This window comes from Hyla sarda, chromosome 1, assembly GCF_029499605.1.
Source record: "Hyla sarda isolate aHylSar1 chromosome 1, aHylSar1.hap1, whole genome shotgun sequence".
Classification (NCBI taxonomy): domain Eukaryota; kingdom Metazoa; phylum Chordata; class Amphibia; order Anura; family Hylidae; genus Hyla; species Hyla sarda.
The window spans coordinates 569471547-569495317 of NC_079189.1; the positions used below are offsets into that span (position 1 = coordinate 569471547).

General features: G+C 42.3%; 1 protein-coding gene across 4 annotated transcripts in view; it reads right to left on the reverse strand.

Annotated features, from left to right (window-relative positions):
• Window positions 1-23771, reverse strand: part of LOXHD1 (lipoxygenase homology PLAT domains 1) — a 239834-nt gene that overhangs the window by 104166 nt on the left and 111897 nt on the right. For all 4 annotated transcript variants that reach the window (XM_056543231.1, XM_056543249.1, XM_056543258.1 and 1 more), the window contains 4 exons: window positions 23321-23401; window positions 18178-18362; window positions 9583-9681; window positions 7087-7235 (listed from right to left, as the gene is read on the reverse strand). In XM_056543231.1, the coding sequence (XP_056399206.1) occupies window positions 7087-7235; window positions 9583-9681; window positions 18178-18362; window positions 23321-23401 (514 nt within the window). The remainder of the gene's footprint in view (window positions 1-7086; window positions 7236-9582; window positions 9682-18177; window positions 18363-23320; window positions 23402-23771) is intronic.

Consider the following 23771-nt stretch of genomic DNA (forward strand, 5'->3'; position numbering starts at 1 on the left):
TACTACATAGGTCCAGTAAAGGTATCTGACTCTGAAGAAAATTCTCAAAGGACTGTCTTATCTCCGCTTCCTCCAGGAGGGACGAATTCAGCTTCCAATAACCTTTTCCCATCCGGGGGGTCTCTGAAACATTCAGGGAAAACAAAATCATACAGTGATCGGAGAACTCCACCTCAACCACGGACACTGCAGAAGAGACGGCTTCCTCCTTTAAATAAAACCTATCTATCCTAGACCTGCGACTACCTTGATGATAGGTGAAACCCGCGTGGCCCGAGGGGCTCCGGATGTGGGCGTCCTCTAGGCGAGCTTCTCTAGTTATGCTAATCAGTGCCACACTATCACAAGTCAGCGGACCATTGGAGCCTCTCCGATCTTGGGACCTCGTGACATTATTGAAGTCCCCTCCAAAGATCACTTGCCGACTCGTAAAAAGAAAGGGCTTAATCCTCATAAAGAGATCTTTACGGCCCCGCTTAGTTTGCGGGGCGTAGATGTTAATGAGCCGGAGCTCTTGTCCCTTCATGAAGACATCTAAGATCAGGCACCTCCCCATTTCTAATTCAATAACCCGTCGGCATTCAACAGGAGCGGTAAAAAGGACCGCCACCCCACTATACGGCTCAGCCGCAAGAGACCAGTGGGAGGGACCGCGCCTCCACTCTCTTCTGGCTTTTACCAGAGAGGCTAGATCTGACAACCTGGTCTCCTGTAAAAAGAAAATGTCGGCTTCAACACGGCCGAGAAAATCAAAGGCTGCGAATCTAGCCGTATCAGATTTTATGCTGGCACAATTAATAGATGCCAGCGTCAATGGGGTGAGTGCCGCCATATAGGGTGATTAAATTAGACGGCCACACCCTTTACTTTTTCTTTCCCTTCTTTTTAGCCCCCTCATCCCCTGAAAAAGATGAGAGGGCAGGACCACTCTTAGTTCTTTTTTTTGATTCAGTTTGGTCCATTTGATCCCCGTCTACGTCCGGCCCCGGTCTAGCCCTGCCCTCCAAGGAAGGAGCCTCAATAGGAAAGGGCCCAGTTCCCCCCAGAGGCTCCTTCTCCCTAGGCACCCCGCCCTCACCTTCACCCTCCAAGGAGGGGGAGGAGATGGTATCGAGGACGAGGTACCGGTTTGACAGGTCAATCAGAGGGGGGGCAATCAGGCTTCCGTTTTGGATCTGGCCCGTAGTACAGGGAACAGAGGGCTCTGACCTCTTCTTTCTCCCTTTCCTTTTGCCCTTGTCTCTCTTTTTAGGCCTCTCTCCACTCTCCTCATCCACACTTTCATAGTGGGAGGAATCGGAAGTGTCGGCCATATTGCCCTCCTCTTTGCGCAGCTTCCTGACCTCCTCATCCAGCACGTCCTCCTCCAGGGCTTCAGTGGTTACAGGGCCAGCTTCTGGAGCAGGGGCTGGAGCTACCCCCACCACCTGGGCACTCTCCAGCTCCCTACTCCTCCTCCGATTTTCCTCCCGCCTTAGTTTGGCGGGGCCCTTTTTCCTCCTCACTAGCCCTGTTGCGCCCCCATCCCTGCCCGTGCCCTCCCCAGCCGAGGCAACTTCACAGCTCTCCTCAGCCGGAGCGGCCGCTGCACGGGCGAAGGCGCTAGGACAACGGCTGAAAGGGTGTCCGAGGACACCACACAGGTGGCACCGGATCTGCCGACAGGATGCGGCCAGATGACCCACCCCACCACACAAAGCGCAGACCTGCACAGTACAGGCTGCGCTAAAGTGGGTGGGGCTGCCACACCTGTGACAGACCTTATGGCCTGGACCTGGATCCTTTCACGTCCAAGGAAGGCAGCTGACGGAATGTGGGCAACTGTACTCCCTGAACGCTTGAGTTTGACGGAAAACGTCCAGGCCCCGGACCAGATCCCGTGCTCATCAAAGTTTTTCTTGGGCATGTCCGTCACATCCCCATACCGTCCGAGCCAGGTCATGATGTCATAACAAGAAAGTGACTCGTTACGGGTCAAAACGGTCACTTTCTTGACAGAGTTCTGACGGGAAATCGCCTTTACGGCGAAATCCCGCCAGCCGGGCTCGTTCTTCGCCACTTCGTAGTTCGACCAGAAGAGTTCAAGACCCTCCGGCCGAACGAAACTGACGTCAAACTCAGACGAACCATAGGGGTGAATCAGAGCAAAGATGTCACTCGCCCTGAATTCCATCTGCAGGAGGAGCTCAACCACTTTTGCGCGAGGTGGGCACGCATCCTCGCCCCTCCAAATCAGACGGACCACATTCCTACGGTTATTGTCCTGTCCGGATGTCGGGAGGGACCAGACCACCCTCCCATTCCTCTCTCGGAAAGCCCCCAAACCATGCCTCTCTATCCAGAAAGACAGGTCGACCTCACCCCTTCCCTCTACCTGGATCGACCTGTCACCCCTGCGTAGAGCCTCCAGGAGGCGCTGTTGCAAATGGCCCCCAGGGCCGGACGGAGACGAGGACCCCCCTGAACCCCTGGCAGTGACATTAGCATAGCTCCTAGGAGCAGTCACCGCCGGGGGGGCAGCCGGGCCAGACCCAGAACCAGAACCATCAGCATAACCACTCACACCACTACTCCCATCTTTATTTCCATCCATACCAGACCTCCCATTCATACCACAACTACTCCCACCATCCTTCACTCCACTGACACTCCTCTTTTCCACAACACTTCCACACTCATTCTCACATCCTGCACTCTTATGCTGACTAACAGATTCTGGGCTGGCTGGGACTTGTAGTGTTGCAGGTTTTATTACACTTTTCTTTTCTGGCTTAGCTGCCGGGGTCGATGCTAATAGTTCCTTCTCCTTGGCTAAAGTCACTTCCGGAGTCTGGAGCTGCATCTCCGGGCACACCCCAGCTCCTCCCACAGTGCCAGCACCTGCTTTGCCCGACTGCACGGGCTCTGTGGATGATGCCGGCGCCCGGACACTCCCCCCCCTCACAGAGGAGTGCCCCGCAGTGCCCACAGAATACACAGTACTTGGAGGACCGCCCCCCGAGCACACAGACCTACCACTCTCCTCCACCGGCACCCGGACACTCCCCCCCCCTCACAGGGAAGTGCCCCGCAGTGCAGGTAATGCCCACAGCACTCGGGGAACCGCCCCCCGAGCACATGGCAGCATAGCTTACCCCGCCACTGCCCACCATGAGCCCATCCTGCCCCTCCCTACCGGCAAGATGGGTGGGCTTCATATCTATTGCGTCCGCAGCCTTTTCTGACGCCATGCTGTATCCCCTATGCTGGCTCCGTTCCACCACAGAAACAGAGTCTGGCAGTCTGGGGGACCCAGCAGCCTGAACCAGCTTTGCAGCTGGCCCAGACTGCTGGAAAGGAACAAACACGTACTGCACTGTTTCCTGGGTCTTTTGTTACTTTGCCTTACGTTTCACCACCACATCCTCACACTGGTCGTCTCCAAAGGTAAAGTTCTGGAGGTGGGCTGGGGACTCCTGCATAACAATCGCCCTTAATAGACCCCCAGCCGCACTCTCCACATCATCCTCCTCACTATCACTTGATGGTAGTGCCACCTGTGCTGGCTCGATGTAGCTGTCTTGGGTGTCACAGGGAGTAGCTACAGGAACAGCATCCATCTCCACCACTTGTGAATTTTCTTCCACCTCCTTTACACCTTCACCACCATCCTCACTTTCTTCACCGCCACTACTCTCCCCATCATCCACCTCCTCCTTACCTGGGGATTTCATGGCGGCAAACCGGTCTCCATTCACCAGCTTCTCCTTTAAGAGACCGCTCCCCTCAAGTATCTCTGCTCTCCTCTCGTCCAGCTTTGCAATCTCACTCTTCAGAGCCGTAATCCTCTTTTTCAGCTCTGGCCTATTCTTTTTGGATGCTGTGTTCGCCAGGTTCTGAGCAACACGAAGATCCTCTCTGGCCATCCTCATCTCCTTGCCACACTGGTCATATTCCGCAAACCGTGCGGCCATGCGGGAGCAGTATATTGCGCTCGATTCCTTGGGCCCTCTCTCAGCCCACATTTCCAAGCTTTTCCTCCGTGCCTTCCTTCCACCAGATTTCTGGCTTGCACCCGTTGCCGGGGGAGCAGAGCCTGCATTACTGCAGACTCTGCCAGATCTTCTCCCCCGGGCCGGAATGGCTGTTGCTGTTTGCTCTCCACCCCCCGCCAGCCTTGAAGAACGGGAGGTGGAGGCCCGGGGCTCCATGCAGGGAGGCTCTCCCCAGGAGCCTGACACACTCCTGGGAAGGCAGATGGATCACCTGCTCTGGTCTGATCTGCTGGAAGTTTGTGGAGCTCAACAAGGGACACACCCGCACGCTGCTCACACTGAACTGTTGTGTTCACAGGAAGTGCTCTCTGCTGACACCTCTGTCCATGTCAGGAACTGTGGAAAGCAGAAGAGGTTTGGCTATGGGGATTTGTTTCTACTCTGAACAGTTTCTGACATGGACATAGGTGGCAGCAGAGAGCACTGTGGTCAGAACGGAAAGAACTACTGTATACAACTTCCTCTGTAGTATACAGCAGCTGATAAAGACTGAAGGGCTTACATTTTTAAAACAGAAGTAATTTACAAATCTACGTAACTTTCTGGCACCATTTGAGTTGGAAAAGAGAGAAGTTCTCCAGAGAACCCCTTAACCTTTTTTTACATTTTTTTTTTACATTTTTTTTACTGCAATTTCCTAGTATATTTACAAATGTCAGTTTTAGGCGATACCAGTGTACCAACACCCAGCACCATAGGTAGACAATAGAGAAATAAGATTAATGGGGTCACATAATTTGGTTTGTTTGCTACAGAATTAAAATATACTTTTACTCCTCTTTTAACCAAACACCTACATCTGAACAGTTGAGGGAATCATAAGAAAACCCTTAAATGACAGCATAAATAAGTGTTAATTAAATATATAAATTATAATTGTGATTCTAATTTATAGGCCTTGTCATTTGAACAAACATTACATAAATCAAGTGAATATCATAGTACCAGTGAACATAAAAACTTTCTAATATATCTTATTAGACACAAAAAACGTATTTCTCCTGTTACTTAAAGGGGTATTCCAGGAAAAATCTGAGAGGATTTAGACAGAAAAGAAAAACCTTAAACTCAGAAGCTCATAAATACTGAAAGGATTAAGATTTTTTAATAGACGTAATTTACAAATCTGTTTAACTTTCTGGAGCCAGTTGATATATATATATAAAAAAAAGTTTTTTTCCTGGAATACCCCTTTAACTTTTCCCTCCACCCCTCCTCCCTCCTGCTGCTCAAATCTTCTTCTCTGGTAACCAGATACTCAGCTCAGAACTTTGGGGGAGATTTATCAAAACCTGTGTAAAGGAAAAGTTACCCAGTTGCCCATAGCAACCAATCAGATCGATTCTTTCATTTTGCAGAGGCCTTGTTAAAAAGGAAAGACGCAAGTTGATTGGTTGCTATGGGCAACTGGGCAACAATTACCTCTGGACAGGTTTTGACCTGTGTCTGCAAGACAAATAATACAAGTCTATGGAGGGGGGAGAAGAAAGCTCCATCACCAGCTCTTGGAGAACTGCAAATTATAGATGAAGTATGCAGAGCAGAAATCTGCTGAAAAATACCATATACAAGTTATTTAATGTGCAGAAAGAGAGCTGCTCTTCATATACACACAGGACAGCTCATCCTGAAAGTCACCTTAAATGACATGTATGATTTAAAGGGGTATTCCAGGGAAAAACTTTTTTTTAGATCAACTGGCTCCAGAAAGATTTCTGATTTGTAAATTACTTGTGCTCTTGTGGTCTCTGCTGATACCTCTGTCTGTCTCAGGAACTGTCCGGAGCATAAGAGGTTTGTTATGAAGATTCGCTCCTACTCTAAACAGCTCCCGAGACAGGTGTCATCAGAAAGCAGTTAGACAGAAATAACAACTAAACTTCAGCAGCTGATAAGTACTGGACGGATTAAGAGTTTTTAATAGAAGTAATGTACAAATTGTTTAACTTTCTGGAGCCAGTTGATATATAAAAAAAGTTTTTTTTTCCTGGAATACCCCTTTAATTTTTTGCTACTTCTATGAAACATCTTGCAGTGTTCTAGATGTTACAATACATAATCAGATGTTACATTTTAAATTATAATCATATTTGAGCAAAATCAAGTGCCATTACGATATTGTGTATGTACTACTGTCCTATTTTTATATATATATATATATATATATATATATATATGTGTGTGTGTTATTATTTTTTTTATTTTTTTTACATAGATAGATAAAATAATAAAGCTGTAAAATAAAATAAGAAAATACAATTCTCCCTGTATGTTTTATTTGTAGGTTAAAGGAGTAGTCCAGTGGTGATTCAGTGGTTTACAACTTATCCCCTATCTTAAGGATAGGGGATAAGTTGCAGATCGCGGGGGGTCCGACCCCTGGGGCCCCCCGCGATCTCCTGTACGGAGCCCCGACAACCCGCGGGAAGGGGGCGTGTCGACCTCCGCACGAAGCGGCGGCCGACACGCCCCCTCAATACAACTCTAGGGCAGAGCTGAAGCGCTGCCTTCGGCAATCTCCGGCTCTGCCATTGAGATGTATTGAGGGGGCGTGTCGGACGCCGCCTCGTGCGGGGGTCGACACCCGCTATCTCGGCGGAGAGCCGGGGCCCCGTACAGAGAGATCGCAGGGGGCCCCAGAGGTCGCACCCCCCGCGATCTCAAACTTATCCCCTATCCTTAGGATAGGGGATAAGTTTTTCACCACTGGACTACCCCTTTAATGACAGGGGCTGCGAGACAAGGAGCAAATACAATTATACATTATTATATGTTAAAAAAACAACAATTAATTATGACCTGTCAGGTTTCAGATTTAGAGAACACAAAGTACTCAACTAATTTCATTACTTTTTGCCCAGAAAGCTTATTTATAATTTATAATACATTATTTTCATACCTGAGTTGGACCAGAACTTTACATTGTCCAAGTATGCAAAGATGTATCCATCCATGTAATAGGCCAAATAGAATTATATGTGCAAATAAATATATAAATAACCATTTAAAAAAAAAAAAGGAAAAAATTCTTAGGCCTTCCTCTTTTACAAACCTTTTCTAGGAACCATCCAGCCGACCCTCCTTTGTTGTTGTGACCAATTGTGATTTTTCGAATTTTTCCTAAATTTGGTGCATCGATGGTGAATTTATCTTCCGATCCCTTTTCAAAGTTGTTTTTATCATTGTCCAATCTTCTCTCTCCTGCAAGGATGGAATTAAATGGCAAATATTAGCACCAAAGTATGTGTATCACATGGGAGACCACTTAATTATGCCCACTAAATCGTGATATTATTCATTGCAGCATTTGTACATGAGGAACAGAGCTTAGAAAATGATCTTACAAAACTACAAAGTGAAGGTGGAAGAAGAAAAACTGACAATTAAAGGAAATCTGTCATCAGTATCATCTGCCCTAACCTGTTGGTACAGACAGGTAGTGCAGGTGACACTGTTGATAACTATACTTACCTGGTCCCGTTACTTGCTTTGGTTATCCCGATATCTTCTTCGGTATCTTCGATTCCGGGGCCATCTTGGAGCACGGGCAGAGCTTCTAGACGCCACTAGGTGACGTCACTAGGCTCCACCCATGCTCCAAGTTGGCCCGGAGCAGAAGATATGGCAGAAGATTGCAGGAGGACCAGAGCATGGAACGGGACCAAGTATCGTCATCAGTGTCACCTGCACTACCTGTCTGTACCGGCAGGTTAGCGCAGGTGAAACTGATGACAGATTTTCTTTAAGTAGCAGCTGGCATTATGTATAAGGCTGGGTTCACACTACGTTTTGTCCCATACGGGAGCGCATACGGCAGGGGGGAGCTAAAATCTTGCGCTCCCGTATGTGACCGTATGCGCTCCCGTATGCCATTCATTTCAATGAGCCGACCGGAGTGAAACGTTCGGTCCGGTCGGCTCATTTTTGCGCCGTATGCGCTTTTACAACCGGACCTAAAACTGTGGTCAACCACGGTTTTAGGTCCGGTTGTAAAAGCGCATACGGCGCAAAAATGAGCCGACCGGACCGAACGTTTCACTCTGGTCGGCTCATTGAAATGAATGGCATACGGGAGCGCATACGGTCACATACGGGAGCGCGAGATTTTAGCTCCCCCCTGCCGTATGCGCTCCCGTATGGGACAAAACGTAGTGTGAACCCAGCCTAATACAGGATCTAACTCTAGATCAGTACATAATAAGTAATGTAATGTGTTTACACAGTGCCCCACCAGCAGAATAGTGAGTACAGCTCTGGAGTATAAGGGTGCATTCACACCACTTTACTACGGTTTTAGGTCCGGTCCAAAACCGCATACGGGTAAAAACTGAGCTGACCGGAGTCACCGTTTGACTCCGGTCGGGTCATTAAAGTAAATGGAGTCACGGGCTGATCCGGCCAGGGTACGGGAGCGCCCGGTTTGCCCATCCCCCGCCGGATCCGGCACCCGTATGTACAAATGTTGTGTGAATGAACCCTAATACAGGATATAACTCAGTATCAGTACAGGATAAGTAATAATATATGTACACAGTGATCTCACCAGCAGAATAGTGAGTACAGCTCTGGAGTATAATACAGGATATAACTCAGGATCAGTACAGGATAAGTAATGTAATGTATGTACACAGTGACCCCACCAGCAGAATAGTGAGTACAGCTCTGGAGTATAATACAGGATATCACTCAGGATCAGTACAGGGTAAGTAATGTAACGTATGTACACAGTGACCTCACCAGCAGAATAGTGAGTACAGCTCTGGAGTATAATACAGGATATAACTCAGGATCAGTACAGGGTAAGTAATGTAACGTATGTACACAGCGACTCCACCAGCAGAATAGTGAGTACAGCTCTGGAGTATAATACAGGATATAACTCAGGATCAGTACAGGGTAAGTAATGTAACGTATGTACACAGTGACTCCACCAGCAGAATAGTGAGTACAGCTCTGGAGTATAATACAGGATATAACTCAGGATCAGTACAGGGTAAGTAATGTAACGTATGTACACAGTGTATGTGCAGCTCTGAAAAGACCTTGCATTGGTAATGTGCATTCTTGGAAACTTCATCATTACACCAATTTCAGAGAACAAACTGCCTCCTCCTGGATCATAGGAGCTCAGCTAAGTTGTTATAGGCGTCCTTGACATGCTTGCTGACTGTTTGCAATAAAAACAAGCACAACACTACATGTAGCTAGTCTGGAGTATAATGCATACTGTGAGGATAGGTGGTGCAAGATAAGTAATAAAATGACTGCAATTGTCATGTGCATTATATCCAAAATTAGCTATAAATTGTTAATGAAAAGTGGACTTACCCTTTAAATAACTGCTTTAAATAACTTAATCTGTTATGGCCTACTTAATAGACTACCACTTCTTCTTTCTATAGTTTTAGGGTACAAACAGCTCCCCTAACACAAATCTGAAAGAGCCATAAAGCCAGAAAATCACGTATTGGTTGGTTCTAGCTACTAACAGCTTGAACTTCAATGTAAGGACATCATTTAAAGTCAATGAAATGATCATTTACTGCACCTGTGTCTCCTTTTTCACCAAAAATATTCAGGAACACATCGGCATCTGTGCCACTGCCGTTGGCTGAGCCAGTAAACACACGAGCAATATATTTGTTCACTGAAAAACAGAGACAGAAAATAGAATTAGAAGTGATGAGTCTTCATATGTGCCAAACTTATTTATTATTAGAACAATTTTAAGAATTAGCTTTGTTTTCAATCCATGCTCTTTAGATCTTAAAGGGGGAGATTTATCAAAACCTGTGTAAAGGAAACATTGCCCAGTTGCCCATAGCAACGAATCAGATCGCTTCTTTCATTTTGCAGAGACTTTGTTAAAAATGAAAGAAGTGATCTGATTGGTTGCTATGGGCAACCTGGCAACTTTTCCTCTGGACAGGTTTTGATAAATCTCCCCCAAAGTGTCTTCATACTAAGGCCCAATATCAAAGTCAGAACTGGCCCCACCCCTGCAGAACTCAGAGCTCTAGTAGTTGTTTTGTTTTTTATTAATATCTCCCATAAACACAACAGTTAGAAGGCCCCCATACAGATAAGGCTATGCTCACATTAACACATTTGTAACATTTGTAATCACAAATATGGTATACAGATCTTTATACAGCTGGTATATACATCTATATGGTGCTGTGTATAATCACGTATATGGTATACAGATCCTGTGTACAGCTGGTATATACATCTATATGGTGCTGTGTATAATCACTTATATGGTATACAGATCCTGTGTACAGCTGGTATATACGAATATATGGTCCTGTGTATAATCACTTATATGGTATACAGATCCTGTATACAGCTGGTATATACCTCTATATGGTCACTGTATTGGGGGCGGGGTACATGGGGAATCTTGGTTTGTAATAACAGTATAGTGGTATTATCCAGTCACTATTTGCTTTGTGGTGTAATGGTACTTGTGTGGCGGTAATATGTGTCCCTTATATAGGTGCATTCTTGGTATTCCGGTATTATTGGTATTGTCGGCAGCACAGCTGTGTCAGGGGGCCGGGGCTGAAATATTACTGTGGCTGCCTGAAGTGCCGTACGCGGTCATTCGGTCCGCCTGATCCAGAGTCTGCCCCAAAAAGGTACCGACCTGCATGTAGTGAAATATTAGACATATGCCATCCAGGTACATGAAAAAGCTAGGTGAGAAATTGTCACCTAGCTTTTTTGTGTTCCTGAATGGCATAGTAGCACAACTACTATTATAGAAAGATTTGCCTGTAACTTTTAGTCAAAGCAGAGCTATTATAAGCAGATATGCCATTCAGGAGCATGAGAGATTTAGGTGAGAAATTGTCACCCAGCTTTTCTGTGCAATTTCTGCTGATGGGAGTTGTAGGCTTGCAACAGCTAGCCAGCGCCATCCGCTAGCTGTTGCAAGACTACAACTCCCAGCTTGCCCTTAGAGTGAGGACATGCTGGGAGTTGTAGTTGCAACAGCTAGCGGGCTGGTGTCTTGAGGCAGGGGAGCTTCCCTTGTGTAGGCAGAAATCCTTGCACGGGCCCTGGTGTCATGTGACAGGGGCTATTGTCTTCTCTGCATCTAACAATGTTTCGTCTTTTCAGCTCCCACTGTGCAGAGCTGAAAGTACGAAACGTCACAGATCATGTGACATCTCGTTCAGACCACTCATCTCACAGTGGAGCAGTGTGTCTGGAGCAGACAGAAAGTAAACTGTGTGCAGAGCCGTAATGCCTCCTGTCCTGCCTGCTAATGATTTCTCTTAAAGGGGGACTCCCCTGTACAACTTCTTTTTTTAATTAACTGGTGCCGGAAAGTTAAACAGATTTGTAAATTACTTCTATTAAAAAATCTTAATCCTTCCTGTACTTATCAGCTGTTGTATGCTTCACAGGAAGTTATTTTCTTTTTGAATTTCCTTTCTGTCTGACCACAGTGCTCTCTGCTGACACTTCTGTCCATTTTAGGAACTGTCCAGAGTAGGAGCAAATCCTCATAGCAAACCTATCCTGCTCTGGACAGTTCCTGACACAGACAGAGGTGTCAGCAGAGAGCACTGTGGTCAGACAGAAAGGAAATTCAAAAAGAAAATAACTTCTTGGTAGCATACAACAAGTACAGAAGGGATTAAGATTTTTTATTGGAAGTAATTTACAAATCTGTTTATCTCTCGGCAGTGCTGCTGCCCCTATCCCGCTCCTGCACTTAGTTTAGTAGTGGAGGCCACTACTCCTGGCTGTCATTAGGACAGGACCTAGAAACATGCAGAGATTGGCAGCTAAGAGAATGACAGCTGATCCTGGGAACGCAGGGGAGAGTCCTGAGCACAGAACAAGCTCAGCAGCTGCTCCGCCCCTGCATCATGTGATCAGCATTGTGTGACGGGAAACTCCAAGTATAGAAGGAAGTCCTGTCACCATGTATACAGCATGTCAGCTATCCTCCTCCTCACTCCTCAGGGAGGGTAAGGGTATGTTCAGACTACGGATTATGAACGGAATCTCCGCGAGCAGAATTCCGCTAGCAGAGATTCCATTCTGGCGGCTGCCGCAATACTTCGGCGGTAGGACCGCGCGGCACTGTGCCCTCACCATTGACTGCTCAGCAGTGTTCGTGGACTGCGCAAAGAATGAACATGTTCTTTCTTTGCGCGGAACAATTTCAGCAGCGAATTGTCCGCCGCTGAAATTCCGCAGTGTGAACGGGTCTCGGGGAAACCCATTCACACTGATGTTTATGTTCACAGCACGTAATTCCGTTCGCGGAATTCCGCGAGAGTTACGTAGTGTGAACATACCCTTCGTGTAGTAGATGGTCCTGTATTATTAGCCTCTGTTCCTCCTTTCTTTCTCCCTTCATTTCCTCTGTAACCCTCACTGAGCGCTGTGTTTCTTCACTTACTGTGCTCTGCGCCCCCTGGGCTGTGCTTAGTGTGTATATATCACAGAGCTGGATACAGAAATAATGTTTTAAAAAAATCACTATAAAATGTACAGCTATACCACCGCACTATACATATATATAGTATTCAGGGTAAATACAGTGCAAGAGTCCCACCTCACTCAGTAGCCCACCAATCATCTTGCATATGACTACCACCCAACTACAGTAAACAAATAAACAATTTGAGTAGGGGGATTGGTGAGCTACTGAGGTGGGACTCTTGCACTGTATTTTCCCAGTATACTTGGTTTACTATATGTGTAGTGTAGCAGCAGCATATATGTACATTTTATAGTGGTTTACTATAAGTGTAGTGTGGTGGTGGCATATATATTCATATATTTACTGTGTATATGTATGTACATTTTATAGTGGTTTACTATATATGTAGTGTGGTGGTGGCATATATATTCATATATTTACTGTGTATATGTATGTACATTTTATAGTGGTTTACTATATGTGTAGTGTGGTGGTGGCATATATATTCATATATTTACTGTGTATATGTATGTACATTTTATAGTGGTTTACTATATGTGTAGTGTGGTGGTGGCATATATATTCATATATTTATTGTGTATATGTATGTACATTTTATAGTGGTTTACTATATGTGTAGTGTGGTGGTGGCATATATATTCATATATTTACTGTGTATATGTATGTACATTTTATTGTGGTTTACTATATGTGTAGTGTGGTGGTGGCATATATATTCATATATTTACTGTGTATATGTATGTACATTTTATAGTGGTTTACTATATGTGTAGTGTGGTGGTGGCATATATATTCATATATTTACTGTGTATATGTATGTACATTTTATAGTGGTTTATTATATGTGTAGTGTGGTAGTGGCATATATATTCATATATTTACTGTGTATATGTATGTACATTTTATAGTGGTTTACTATATGTGTAGTGTGGTGGTGGCATATATATTCATATATTTATTGTGTATATGTATGTACATTTTATAGTGGTTTACTATATGTGTAGTGTGGTGGTGGCATATATATTCATATATTTACTGTGTATATGTATGTACATTTTATTGTGGTTTACTATATGTGTAGTGTGGTGGTGGCATATATATTCATATATTTACTGTGTATATGTATGTACATTTTATAGTGGTTTACTATATGTGTAGTGTGGTGGTGGCATATATATTCATATATTTACTGTGTATATGTATGTACATTTTATAGTGGTTTATTATATGTGTAGTGTGGTAGTGGCATATATATTCATATATTTACTGTGTATATGTATGTACATTTTATAGTGGTTTACTATATGTGTAGTGTGGTGGTGGCATATATATTCATATATTTACTGTGTATATGTATGTACATTTTATAGTGGTTTATTATATGTGTAGTGTGGTGGTGGCATATATATTCATATATTTACTGTGTATATGTATGTACATTTTATAGTGGTTTACTATATGTGTAGTGTGGTGGTGGCATATATATTCATATACGGTATTTACTGTGTATATATATATGTACATTTTATAGTGGTTTACTATATTTTTAGTCTGGTAGTAGCATATATATTCATATATTTACATTTTATAGTGGTTTACTATATGTGTAGTGTGGTGGTGGCATATATATTCATATATTTACTGTGTATATGTATGTACATTTTATAGTGGTTTACTTTATGTGTAGTGTGGTGGTGGCATATATATTCATATATTTACTGTGTATATATATGTACATTTTATAGTGGTTTACTATATGTGTAGTGTAGTGGTGGCATATATATTCATATATTTACTGTGTATATATATGTACATTTTATAGTGGTTTACTATATGTGTAGTGTGGTGGTGGCATATATATTCATATATTTACTGTGTATATATATGTACATTTTATAGTGGTTTACTATATGTGTAGTGTGGTGGTGGCATATATATTCATATATTTACTGTGTATATGTATGTACATTTTATAGTGGTTTACTATATATGTAGTGTGGTGGTGGCATATATATTCATATATTTACTGTGTATATGTATGTACATTTTATAGTGGTTTATTATATGTGTAGTGTGGTAGTGGCATATATATTCATATTTACTGTGTATATGTATGTACATTTTATAGTGGTTTACTATATGTGTAGTGTGGTGGTGGCATATATATTCATATATTTACTGTGTATATGTATGTACATTTTATAGTGGTTTACTATATGTGTAGTGTGGTGGTGGCATATATATTCATATATTTACTGTGTATATGTATGTACATTTTATAGTGGTTTATTATATGTGTAGTGTGGTGGTGGCATATATATTCATATATTTATTGTGTATATGTATGTACATTTTATAGTGGTTTACTATATGTGTAGTGTGGTGGTGGCATATATATTCATATACGGTATTTACTGTGTATATATATATGTACATTTTATAGTGGTTTACTATATTTTTAGTGTGGTGGTGGCATATATATTCATATATTTACATTTTATAGTGGTTTACTATATGTGTAGTGTGGTGGTGGCATATATATTCATATATTTACTGTGTATATGTATGTACATTTTATAGTGGTTTACTATATGTGTAGTGTGGTGGTGGCATATATATTCATATATTTATTGTGTATATGTATGTACATTTTATAGTGGTTTACTATATGTGTAGTGTGGTGGTGGCATATATATTCATATACGGTATTTACTGTGTATATATATATGTACATTTTATAGTGGTTTACTATATTTTTAGTGTGGTAGTAGCATATATATTCATATATTTACATTTTATAGTGGTTTACTATATGTGTAGTGTGGTGGTGGCATATATATTCATATATTTACTGTGTATATGTATGTACATTTTAAAGTGGTTTATTATATGTGTAGTGTGGTGGTGGCATATATATTCATATATTTATTGTGTATATGTATGTACATTTTATAGTGGTTTACTATATGTGTAGTGTGGTGGTGGCATATATATTCATATACGGTATTTACTGTGTATATATATATGTACATTTTATAGTGGTTTACTATATTTTTAGTGTGGTAGTAGCATATATATATTCATATATTTACATTTTATAGTGGTTTACTATATGTGTAGTGTGGTGGTGGCATATATATTCATATATTTACTGTGTATATGTATGTACATTTTATAGTGGTTTACTATATGTGTAGTGTGGTGGTGGCATATATATTCATATATTTACTGTGTATATGTTTGTACATTTTATAATGACTTTTAGATTTAAAAATTTTTCATATACGTATCCGACTCCGTGATATATACATATGAAGCTATGGCCCTCCAGATGTTGCAAAACTACAACTCCCAGCATGCTCTGACAGCCAAAGGCCACTTACCAACGATCTCCGGCGCTTTCTTGTACCGTCTCTGCTACCTCCTGTGTCACAACCACTGCAGCCGGTGCTGGGAACGATCACGCCCTGATCAGCGTACAGGTATGCCCTTGGTCCTTAAAGGGGTACTTCAGAGGAAAGCATTCTTTTATCAACTGGTGCCAGAAAGTTAAACAGGTTTGTAAATTACTTCTATTAAAAAATCTTTACCCTTCCAATACTTATTAGCTGCTATATACTACAGAGGAAATTCTTTACTTTTTGAATTTCTTTTTTGTCTTGACCACAGTGCTCTCTGTTGACACCTTTGTCCGTGTCAGGAACTGTCCAGAGCAGCATACGATTGCTATGGGGATTTTCTCTTGCTCTGGACAATTCCTGATACGGGCATCAGATGTCAGCAGAGAGCACTGTGGACAACACAAAAAAATTTTTAAAAAAATAAAGATTTTCCTCTGTAGCAAACAGCTGCTAAAAAGTACTGAAAGGATTAAGATTTTTTTATAGAAATAATTCACAAATCTGTTTAACTTTCTGGCACCAGTTCATTTAAAAAAAAATACGCTTTAAGGACCGAGCGTATTTCCGTTTTTGTACTTTCGTTTTTTCCTCCTTACCTTTTAAAAAATAATAACTCTTTCAATTTTGCACCTAAAAATCCATATAATGGCTTATTTTTCCAATTCTACTTTGTAATGACATCAGTCATTTTGCTAAAAAATCTGCAGTAAAAAAAAAAAATCATTGTGCGACAAAATCGAAGAAAAAACACAATTTTGTAATTTTGGGGGGCTTCTATACAGTAAATTTTTCGGTAAAAATGACACCTTCTCTTTATTCTGTAGGTCCATACGATGAAAATGATACCCTACTTATATAGATTTGATTTTGTCGTACTTCTGGAAAAAATCATAACTACATGCACGAAAATTTATATGTTTAAAATTGTCATCTTCTGACCCCTATAACTTTTTTATTTTTCTGCTTATGGGGCGGTATGAGGGCTCATTTTCTGCATCATGATCTGAAGTTTTTAGCGGTACCATTTTCGTATTGATCGGACTTTTTGATCGCTTTTTATTCATTTTTTCATGATATAAAAAGTGACCAAAAATACACTATTTTGAAATTTTTGGGCGCATACGCTATTGACCGTGCAGTTTCATTAACAATATATTTTTATAGTTCGGACATTTTCGCATGCGGCGATACCTAATATGTTTATTTTTATTATGGTCACATATTTTTTATATGGAATTTGGGAAAAGGGGGGTGATTTAAACTTTTAAGGAAGGGGCATTAAATGGGTGTTTTTTAAACTTTTTATTTAACTTTTTCTTTTACAGTTTAAGTCCCCTTAGGGGACTCTTAGGAGGAATCATTAGATTCCTCATACAGATCAATATGGTTCTATAGAACCACACTGATCTGTGTGCTCTGCGGTCGATTGATAAAGCTTTATCATTCACAGCGCAGCAGTCGGCACGGAAGTAGAGGTAAGCCCTACCTCAGAAGTGGATCGCCCCCATCCCCCCCCCCCCCCCCCACTGGACCACCAGGGATAGATCGCAGGGAAGCAGCCATCTAAAGGGTTAATAGCCAGCCGCGGGGATCGTCGCATGTGGGCTATTAACGCCGGCCCCCAGCTACAGGAGTCAGCTGGGGGCCGGCCGGTATGACGCAGGCTCATGCCCGTGTCATACACCACTTGCCATCTCAGGACGAGCCGGCTCATCCTTAGATGGCAACCGGTTAAAAGATTTTTGTTAAGCTAAATATAAAATAATGGACCATTAACATCTGTAATTATCTGTTAGAACATCTGTTTGTCACCGTAAATGTCAGTTATATTTTCACCATTTCCTTTCTGCTTTTTTCTGAGCATGCTCAGTAGCAATAACAGATGTAAAAATAACAGAGGCTAACAGAGATTGTTTCCGTCACTATATACGACTTCAATGTTAAATTACTAACGTACTTTAGAATATCCGTTTTTTAAAAGGGGGGGGGGGGGAATACTGCATGCACGGTATAATTTCCTGTTAGAAATTAGGCATAACTGATGAAAACTGAGTACAACTGAGGTTTTTTTAAAAAGCCTCTTGAAATCAATGGAATCCGTTACCTTCATTTTTATTTTCATTTCTCAAACTCTATAGGAATTTGGTAACGGAAATGGGTAACAGAAATGAAAAACACCGAAGTGAACCCAGCCTAAGATAGCCAATTGCAGCAAAATCAGAGGGTTTGGCCTTTTTTGTAAGTTTTCTAGGGGCCAGTTGGTCAATGTGCTTACCTTTAGGCACATCCATGGGGTTAAGACTTCCCAGCAGATCTCGGACATACAGCCCATCACCATCTTCCTTGCTCAGCCAATTGTTACATGGGAAGTAGAAGCGCAGATGAGGTCTGTTCATGTCGGTGACAATCACGCGGTCAAGGTACCAGCCGGCATTCATCCCTGTGTTATCGTGCTCAATTCTGGAAACAAAATGCGGCTCTCAGAGTTTTATTACTTCACAGTGAACTATCAATATTATAAATGCAGAGGTGGTTTTAAAAAGTAAAATACTGATTTAAATCTTATGGGGTCACATATTTTGTACTGGACTACAATAGCCCAAACAGTATTAAAATGTTTTAGCCTTTGTTAAAGAGTACCTGTCACCAAACTAAACTTTTAATATATTGTTCCTTATGTAATTAATCATATTTACTTGCTGTTAAAATTCTCAACCTTTATATGTTTTAATGGGATTGAAAAAAAATTGGCCACTAGGTAGCTCTGTTCTCTCCCGGCAGCAAGTCAAACAGTTAGTTTGGTCTCCTCCCGGCCTGGCAGGAGACCAAACTCAGGAAGTGCATGCAGGGCATGGCGAGGCACAGCTCTCACAGGATTTAGTGTTGTTGCGCCTGCTGGGGAACGCCCACTTTCTCCTGCTAGGAGCTCACCCAATGTGAGCAAGGGGAAAGGTATGATACACAGCTTTTTAAAGCTCAGAAAGGCAGGAGGGGTGTTAGGAGTAGTTAGGAATATAATCTGAAAATGTGGTTTGATGACAGGTACTCTTAAACATAAATCTGTAACTGATCTGAAACCTTTTTTTTGTTTTGGTGCAGAAACACTGATTTTCTGCTTAAGATTTTCTGTAACTGATTCACAGCATATCTGCCGCATGTTAACATACCCTAAAAGCCTAAAACCCTAAGAATCTACATCTGAACAGCTAAAAAATAACTCGAACTAAACAACAACGAGATATATTAGTGTTATTCTTGGGCATCGCAAAGATCTGTAGTGCTCCGCAGGGGAAAGTCCCATATCTATAGACAGTGGACAATCATCATTATTTTCTTATACAGTTAAATTGTACCTAAAAGTGTACCTGTCAGATGCCGAAAAAAATTTATTAAAAATTAACATGTTACTCAGTACCTAATCCTGATAATGTACATCTACGTTTTATGCCACTATCACCTGTATTTATTGTAAAAATCCCTCTTATTATTAACTCACAGTGTTAGAAATCCTCTCAGAAGAAGAAGGGGGGTGTGTCCCTCCCTTGTGGTGGTGGGAGGTGATTGGTGTGTGGTGGAAGGGGGTGTGTCCCTCCCTTGTGGTGGTGGGAGGTGATTGGTGCGTCTGCTCATGCAGCCTTGTCCATGAATTATCTCTTGTCCATGACTCATGGACAAACCTGATGCTGCTGTAGAACTGGTTAGTATTCCAGTAGGTATCGGGCCCCTAGTGGTGGGATTTTCAGAAGCCGTTTTCTTTATTAAATATTTACATTTTTACAACCATATTACAAAAGGTCTTTAATTTTTATCAGTAACAACATATAAAAATGTTCTGGATCTGACAGTGCCCATTTAAGTCTATTGCTACTATTAAGTCATATCTTGCAGCATGCTACACAATAATCAGATATTAACATTTAATTACAATTATAATTTAGCCCAATACACCTGTACAATGATTGCACAATATAGACCACAATACAGTGGGGCAAAAAAGTATTTAGTCAGCCACCAATTGTGCAAGTTCTCCCACTTAAAAAGATGAGAGAGGCCTGTAATTTTCATCATAGGTATTTCCCAACTATGAGAGACATAATGAGAAAAAAAAAAAACATAATATCACATTGTCTGATTTTCAAAACATTTATTTGAAAATTATGGTGGAAAATAAGTATTTGGTCACCTACAAACAAGCAAGATTTCTGGCTCTCACAGACCTGTAACTTCTTTAAGACTCTCCTCTGTCCTCCACTTGTTACCTGTATTAATGGCTCCTGTTTGAACTGGTTATCAGTATAAAAGACACCTGTCCACAACCTCAAACAGTCACACTCCAAACTCCACTATGGCCGAGACCAAAGAGCTGTCAAAGGACACCAGAAACAAAATTGTAGACCTGCACCAGGCTGGGAAGACTGAATCTGCAATAGGCAAGCAGCTCGGTGGGAAGAAATCAACTGCGGGAGCAATAATTAGAAAATGGAAGACATACAAGATCCTGTGATGTCAAAATGATCACAAGAACAGTGAGCAAATATCCCAGAACCATATGGGGGGACCTAGTGAATGACCTGCAGAGAGCCGGGACCAAAGTAACAAAGGCTACCATCAGTAACACACTACGCTGCCAGGGACTCAAATCATGCAGTTCCAGACGTGTTCCCTGCTTAAGCCAGTACATGTTCGGGCCCGTCTGAAGTTTGCTAAAGAGCATTTGGATGATCCAGAAGAGAATTGGGAGAATGTAAAAACTCAACTCATTGTGTTTGGAGGAGAAGGAATGCTGAGTTGCATTCAAAGAACACCATACCTACTGTGAAGCATGGGGGTGGAAACATAATGCTTTGGGGCTTTTTTTCTGGTAAGGGACCAGGATGACTGATCTGTGTAAAAGAAGGAATAAATAGGGCCATGTATCATGAGATTTCGAGTGAAACCTCCTTCCATCATTGAAGGTGAAATGTGGCTGGGTCTTTCAGCATGACAATGATCCCAAACACACACCCCGGGCAATGTAGGAGTGGCTTCATAAGAAGCATTTCAAGGTCCTGGAGTAGCCTAGCCAGTCTCCAGATCTCAACCCCATAGAAAACCTTTGGAGGGAGTTGAAAGTCTGTGTTGCCCAGCGACAGTCCCAAAACATCACTGCTCTAGAGGAGATCTGCATGGAAGAATGGTCCAGAATACCAGCAACAGTGTGTGAAAACTTACAGAAAACATTTGACCTCTATCATTGCCAACAAAGGGTATATAACAAAGTATTGAGATGAACTTTTGTTATTGACCAAATACTTATTTTCCACCATAATTTGCAAATAAATTCTTTAAAAATCAGACAATGTGATTTGATGTTTTTTTTTTTCTCATTATGTCTCTCATAGTTGCGGTATACCTATGATGAAAATTACAGGTCTCTCTCATCTTTTTAAGTGGGAGAACTTGCACAATTTGCTGCTGTAGATTTTGCTGTCCATTGACTTCAGTGGGCAGCAAAATCTGCTGAAGCAAATCTGCAGCAGAAAATAGGCACATGGCGAAAAATGTGCAGAACATCCACACGATCCACATATTTTTACTGCAGATTTGCTTTTTCTATTTGGCTTCCCATTGATTTCAATGGACAGCAAAATTTGCAGCAGCAGATCTGCAGCAGAAAATATGCATGAGTCAGCGCACCTTTAGATGGCGAAAAATGTGCAGAACATCCACACGAAAAACAGGTGCGGAAATTAAGCACATTTGACTAACTGGCGGGCGCTAAGACCACTCGGAAATGTGCCGTCTCATAGACGGTAATGCATTTCCTTGCTGACTCCGCAGAAAGAATAGACTTGCATTCTTGCATTCATTTACCTCAGTACAGTGTGTAGCAGAATTAATCTTTATCTTTTCATTTTTGGGTTTTCTTTAACCTCTTCAGGACACAGGGCATATGGATACGCCCTGCATTCCGAGTCCTTAAGGACCGAGGGCGTATCCATACGCCCGTGGGAAATCCGGTCCCCACCGCTAGCCGGTTCATCATTCAGCAGGCACCCTGGCACATCGCCCAGGGGGGTCCCCCCCCCCATGTCGGCGATCGGAGAAAATCGCATGTCAATTCAGACATGCAATTTTCTCCAATTCCGGGCTGATCGGGTCTCTGGTGACCCGATCACCCGGAAAATAGGGCTGATCGGAGCTGTCAGCAACAGCCCCGATCAGCCTAAAGGATAGGAGTGAGGTAGCAAAGCTGCGATCTCCTCCTATCCCCTGACATTAGTCAGAACGGAGTTCTGACCAATGGTAGTGCAGGACAGGGGGTTGCCATGGCAACCCCCCGTTCTGCCCACCCCTGGATGTCAAGGGGATCTGGGAAGAAGATGGAGGCCGTACCTGCAGGAGAAGATGCCTGGGGACCTGGGATCTTCGCTGGAGCCTGCTGGATACTTGCTCAGGTAGGGAATCGACAGTGGGGTGGGGGAATTGAAAGTGAAAGTAAAACGATCTTTACTGTGGCAACCACTAGGGGGGCCAAACTGCAACTCCCAGCATGCCCAGACAGCCAAAGGCTGTCTGGGCATGCTGGGAGTTGTAGTTTTGCAACATCTGGAGGGTCACAGTTTGGAGACCACTGTTACAGTGGTGCCCAAACAGTAGCCCTCCAGATGTTGCCAAACTACAACTCTCAGCATGCCTCGACTGCCCAGGCATGCTGGGAGTTGTAGTTCTGTAACATCTGTCCCTTCAGATTTAGCAATTTTCATGAAATTTTTGAAAATTGCTGCTCTACTTTGAAGCCCTCTAATTTTTTCAAAAAGCAAAAGTATGTCCATTTTATGATGCCAACATAAAGTGGACATATTGTAATTGTGAAGAAAAATTTAATTTATTTGGAATATCCATTTTCCTTACAAGTAGAGAGCTTCAAAGTTAGAAAAATGCAAAATTTTCAAAATTTTCATGAAATTTTGGGATTTTTCACCAAAAAAGGAAGCAAGCAATGCCGAAAATTTACCACCAAAGTAAAGTAGAATATGTCACGAAAAAACAATCTCAGAATCCGAATATTCGGTAAAAGCGTTTTCGCGTTATTAATTCGTAAAGTTACACTGGTTATAATTGCGAAAAAGGGCTCAGTCCTTAAGGTGAAAAAGGGCTGCGTCCTTAAGGGGTTAAGCAAAAGACACAGCTTCAGGACAATGTGTAGTGGTATTATTCATTATCTTTCTGGTTTTTTTTTTTTGTTTTTTGTTTTTTAAGTGAAAGATGTCGTAAAGCCATACATTTGTTTTCTAGGTTCCACTATGTGTACAGTATGAGTGGCCCTATTATTCATCATCTTTCCAGAATCTTAAAGGGTGTAGGTCACCATCTACAGGTTGTTTCAGGGTACTGCACATAAAATGCAGCACACTCTCCTTTTTCGGAACACATACCTTATTTTTTTCAGAGGCCCAACATTATTGGTTTTTACCCGGAACACATCCGTTTTTGTCCTCTCGAAAGCTGTTCTGCTCCTATAACATACATACAGTCAGTCAGTTACACGTCATAAAACTATGTGCACAAAAATACACTGCAAAATTCATCTAATAGTAGTAAACTCTCGGTTGGTGCTGAGTCCACTAGTCAGGTACATGCGACCACAGAGGAGAAAAAAAAAAGGGAGAGAACGTAGGTTGGTATCTTTGGAAGAAATGTCATTACTGTCACGGAGGCCGGGCCGATCGGCGATTGGTACATTGCTTCCAAATGTGTTTCTTATGCACGAAACACCTGCAGAAACTGCAAAGTCAATGAGAATTCCAGGACGGGTAGAGCCCCAGAATACTCTCTGTAAGAAGTAGGAGAGGTTTATTACTATATATACATGGGGGGATGTAGCTA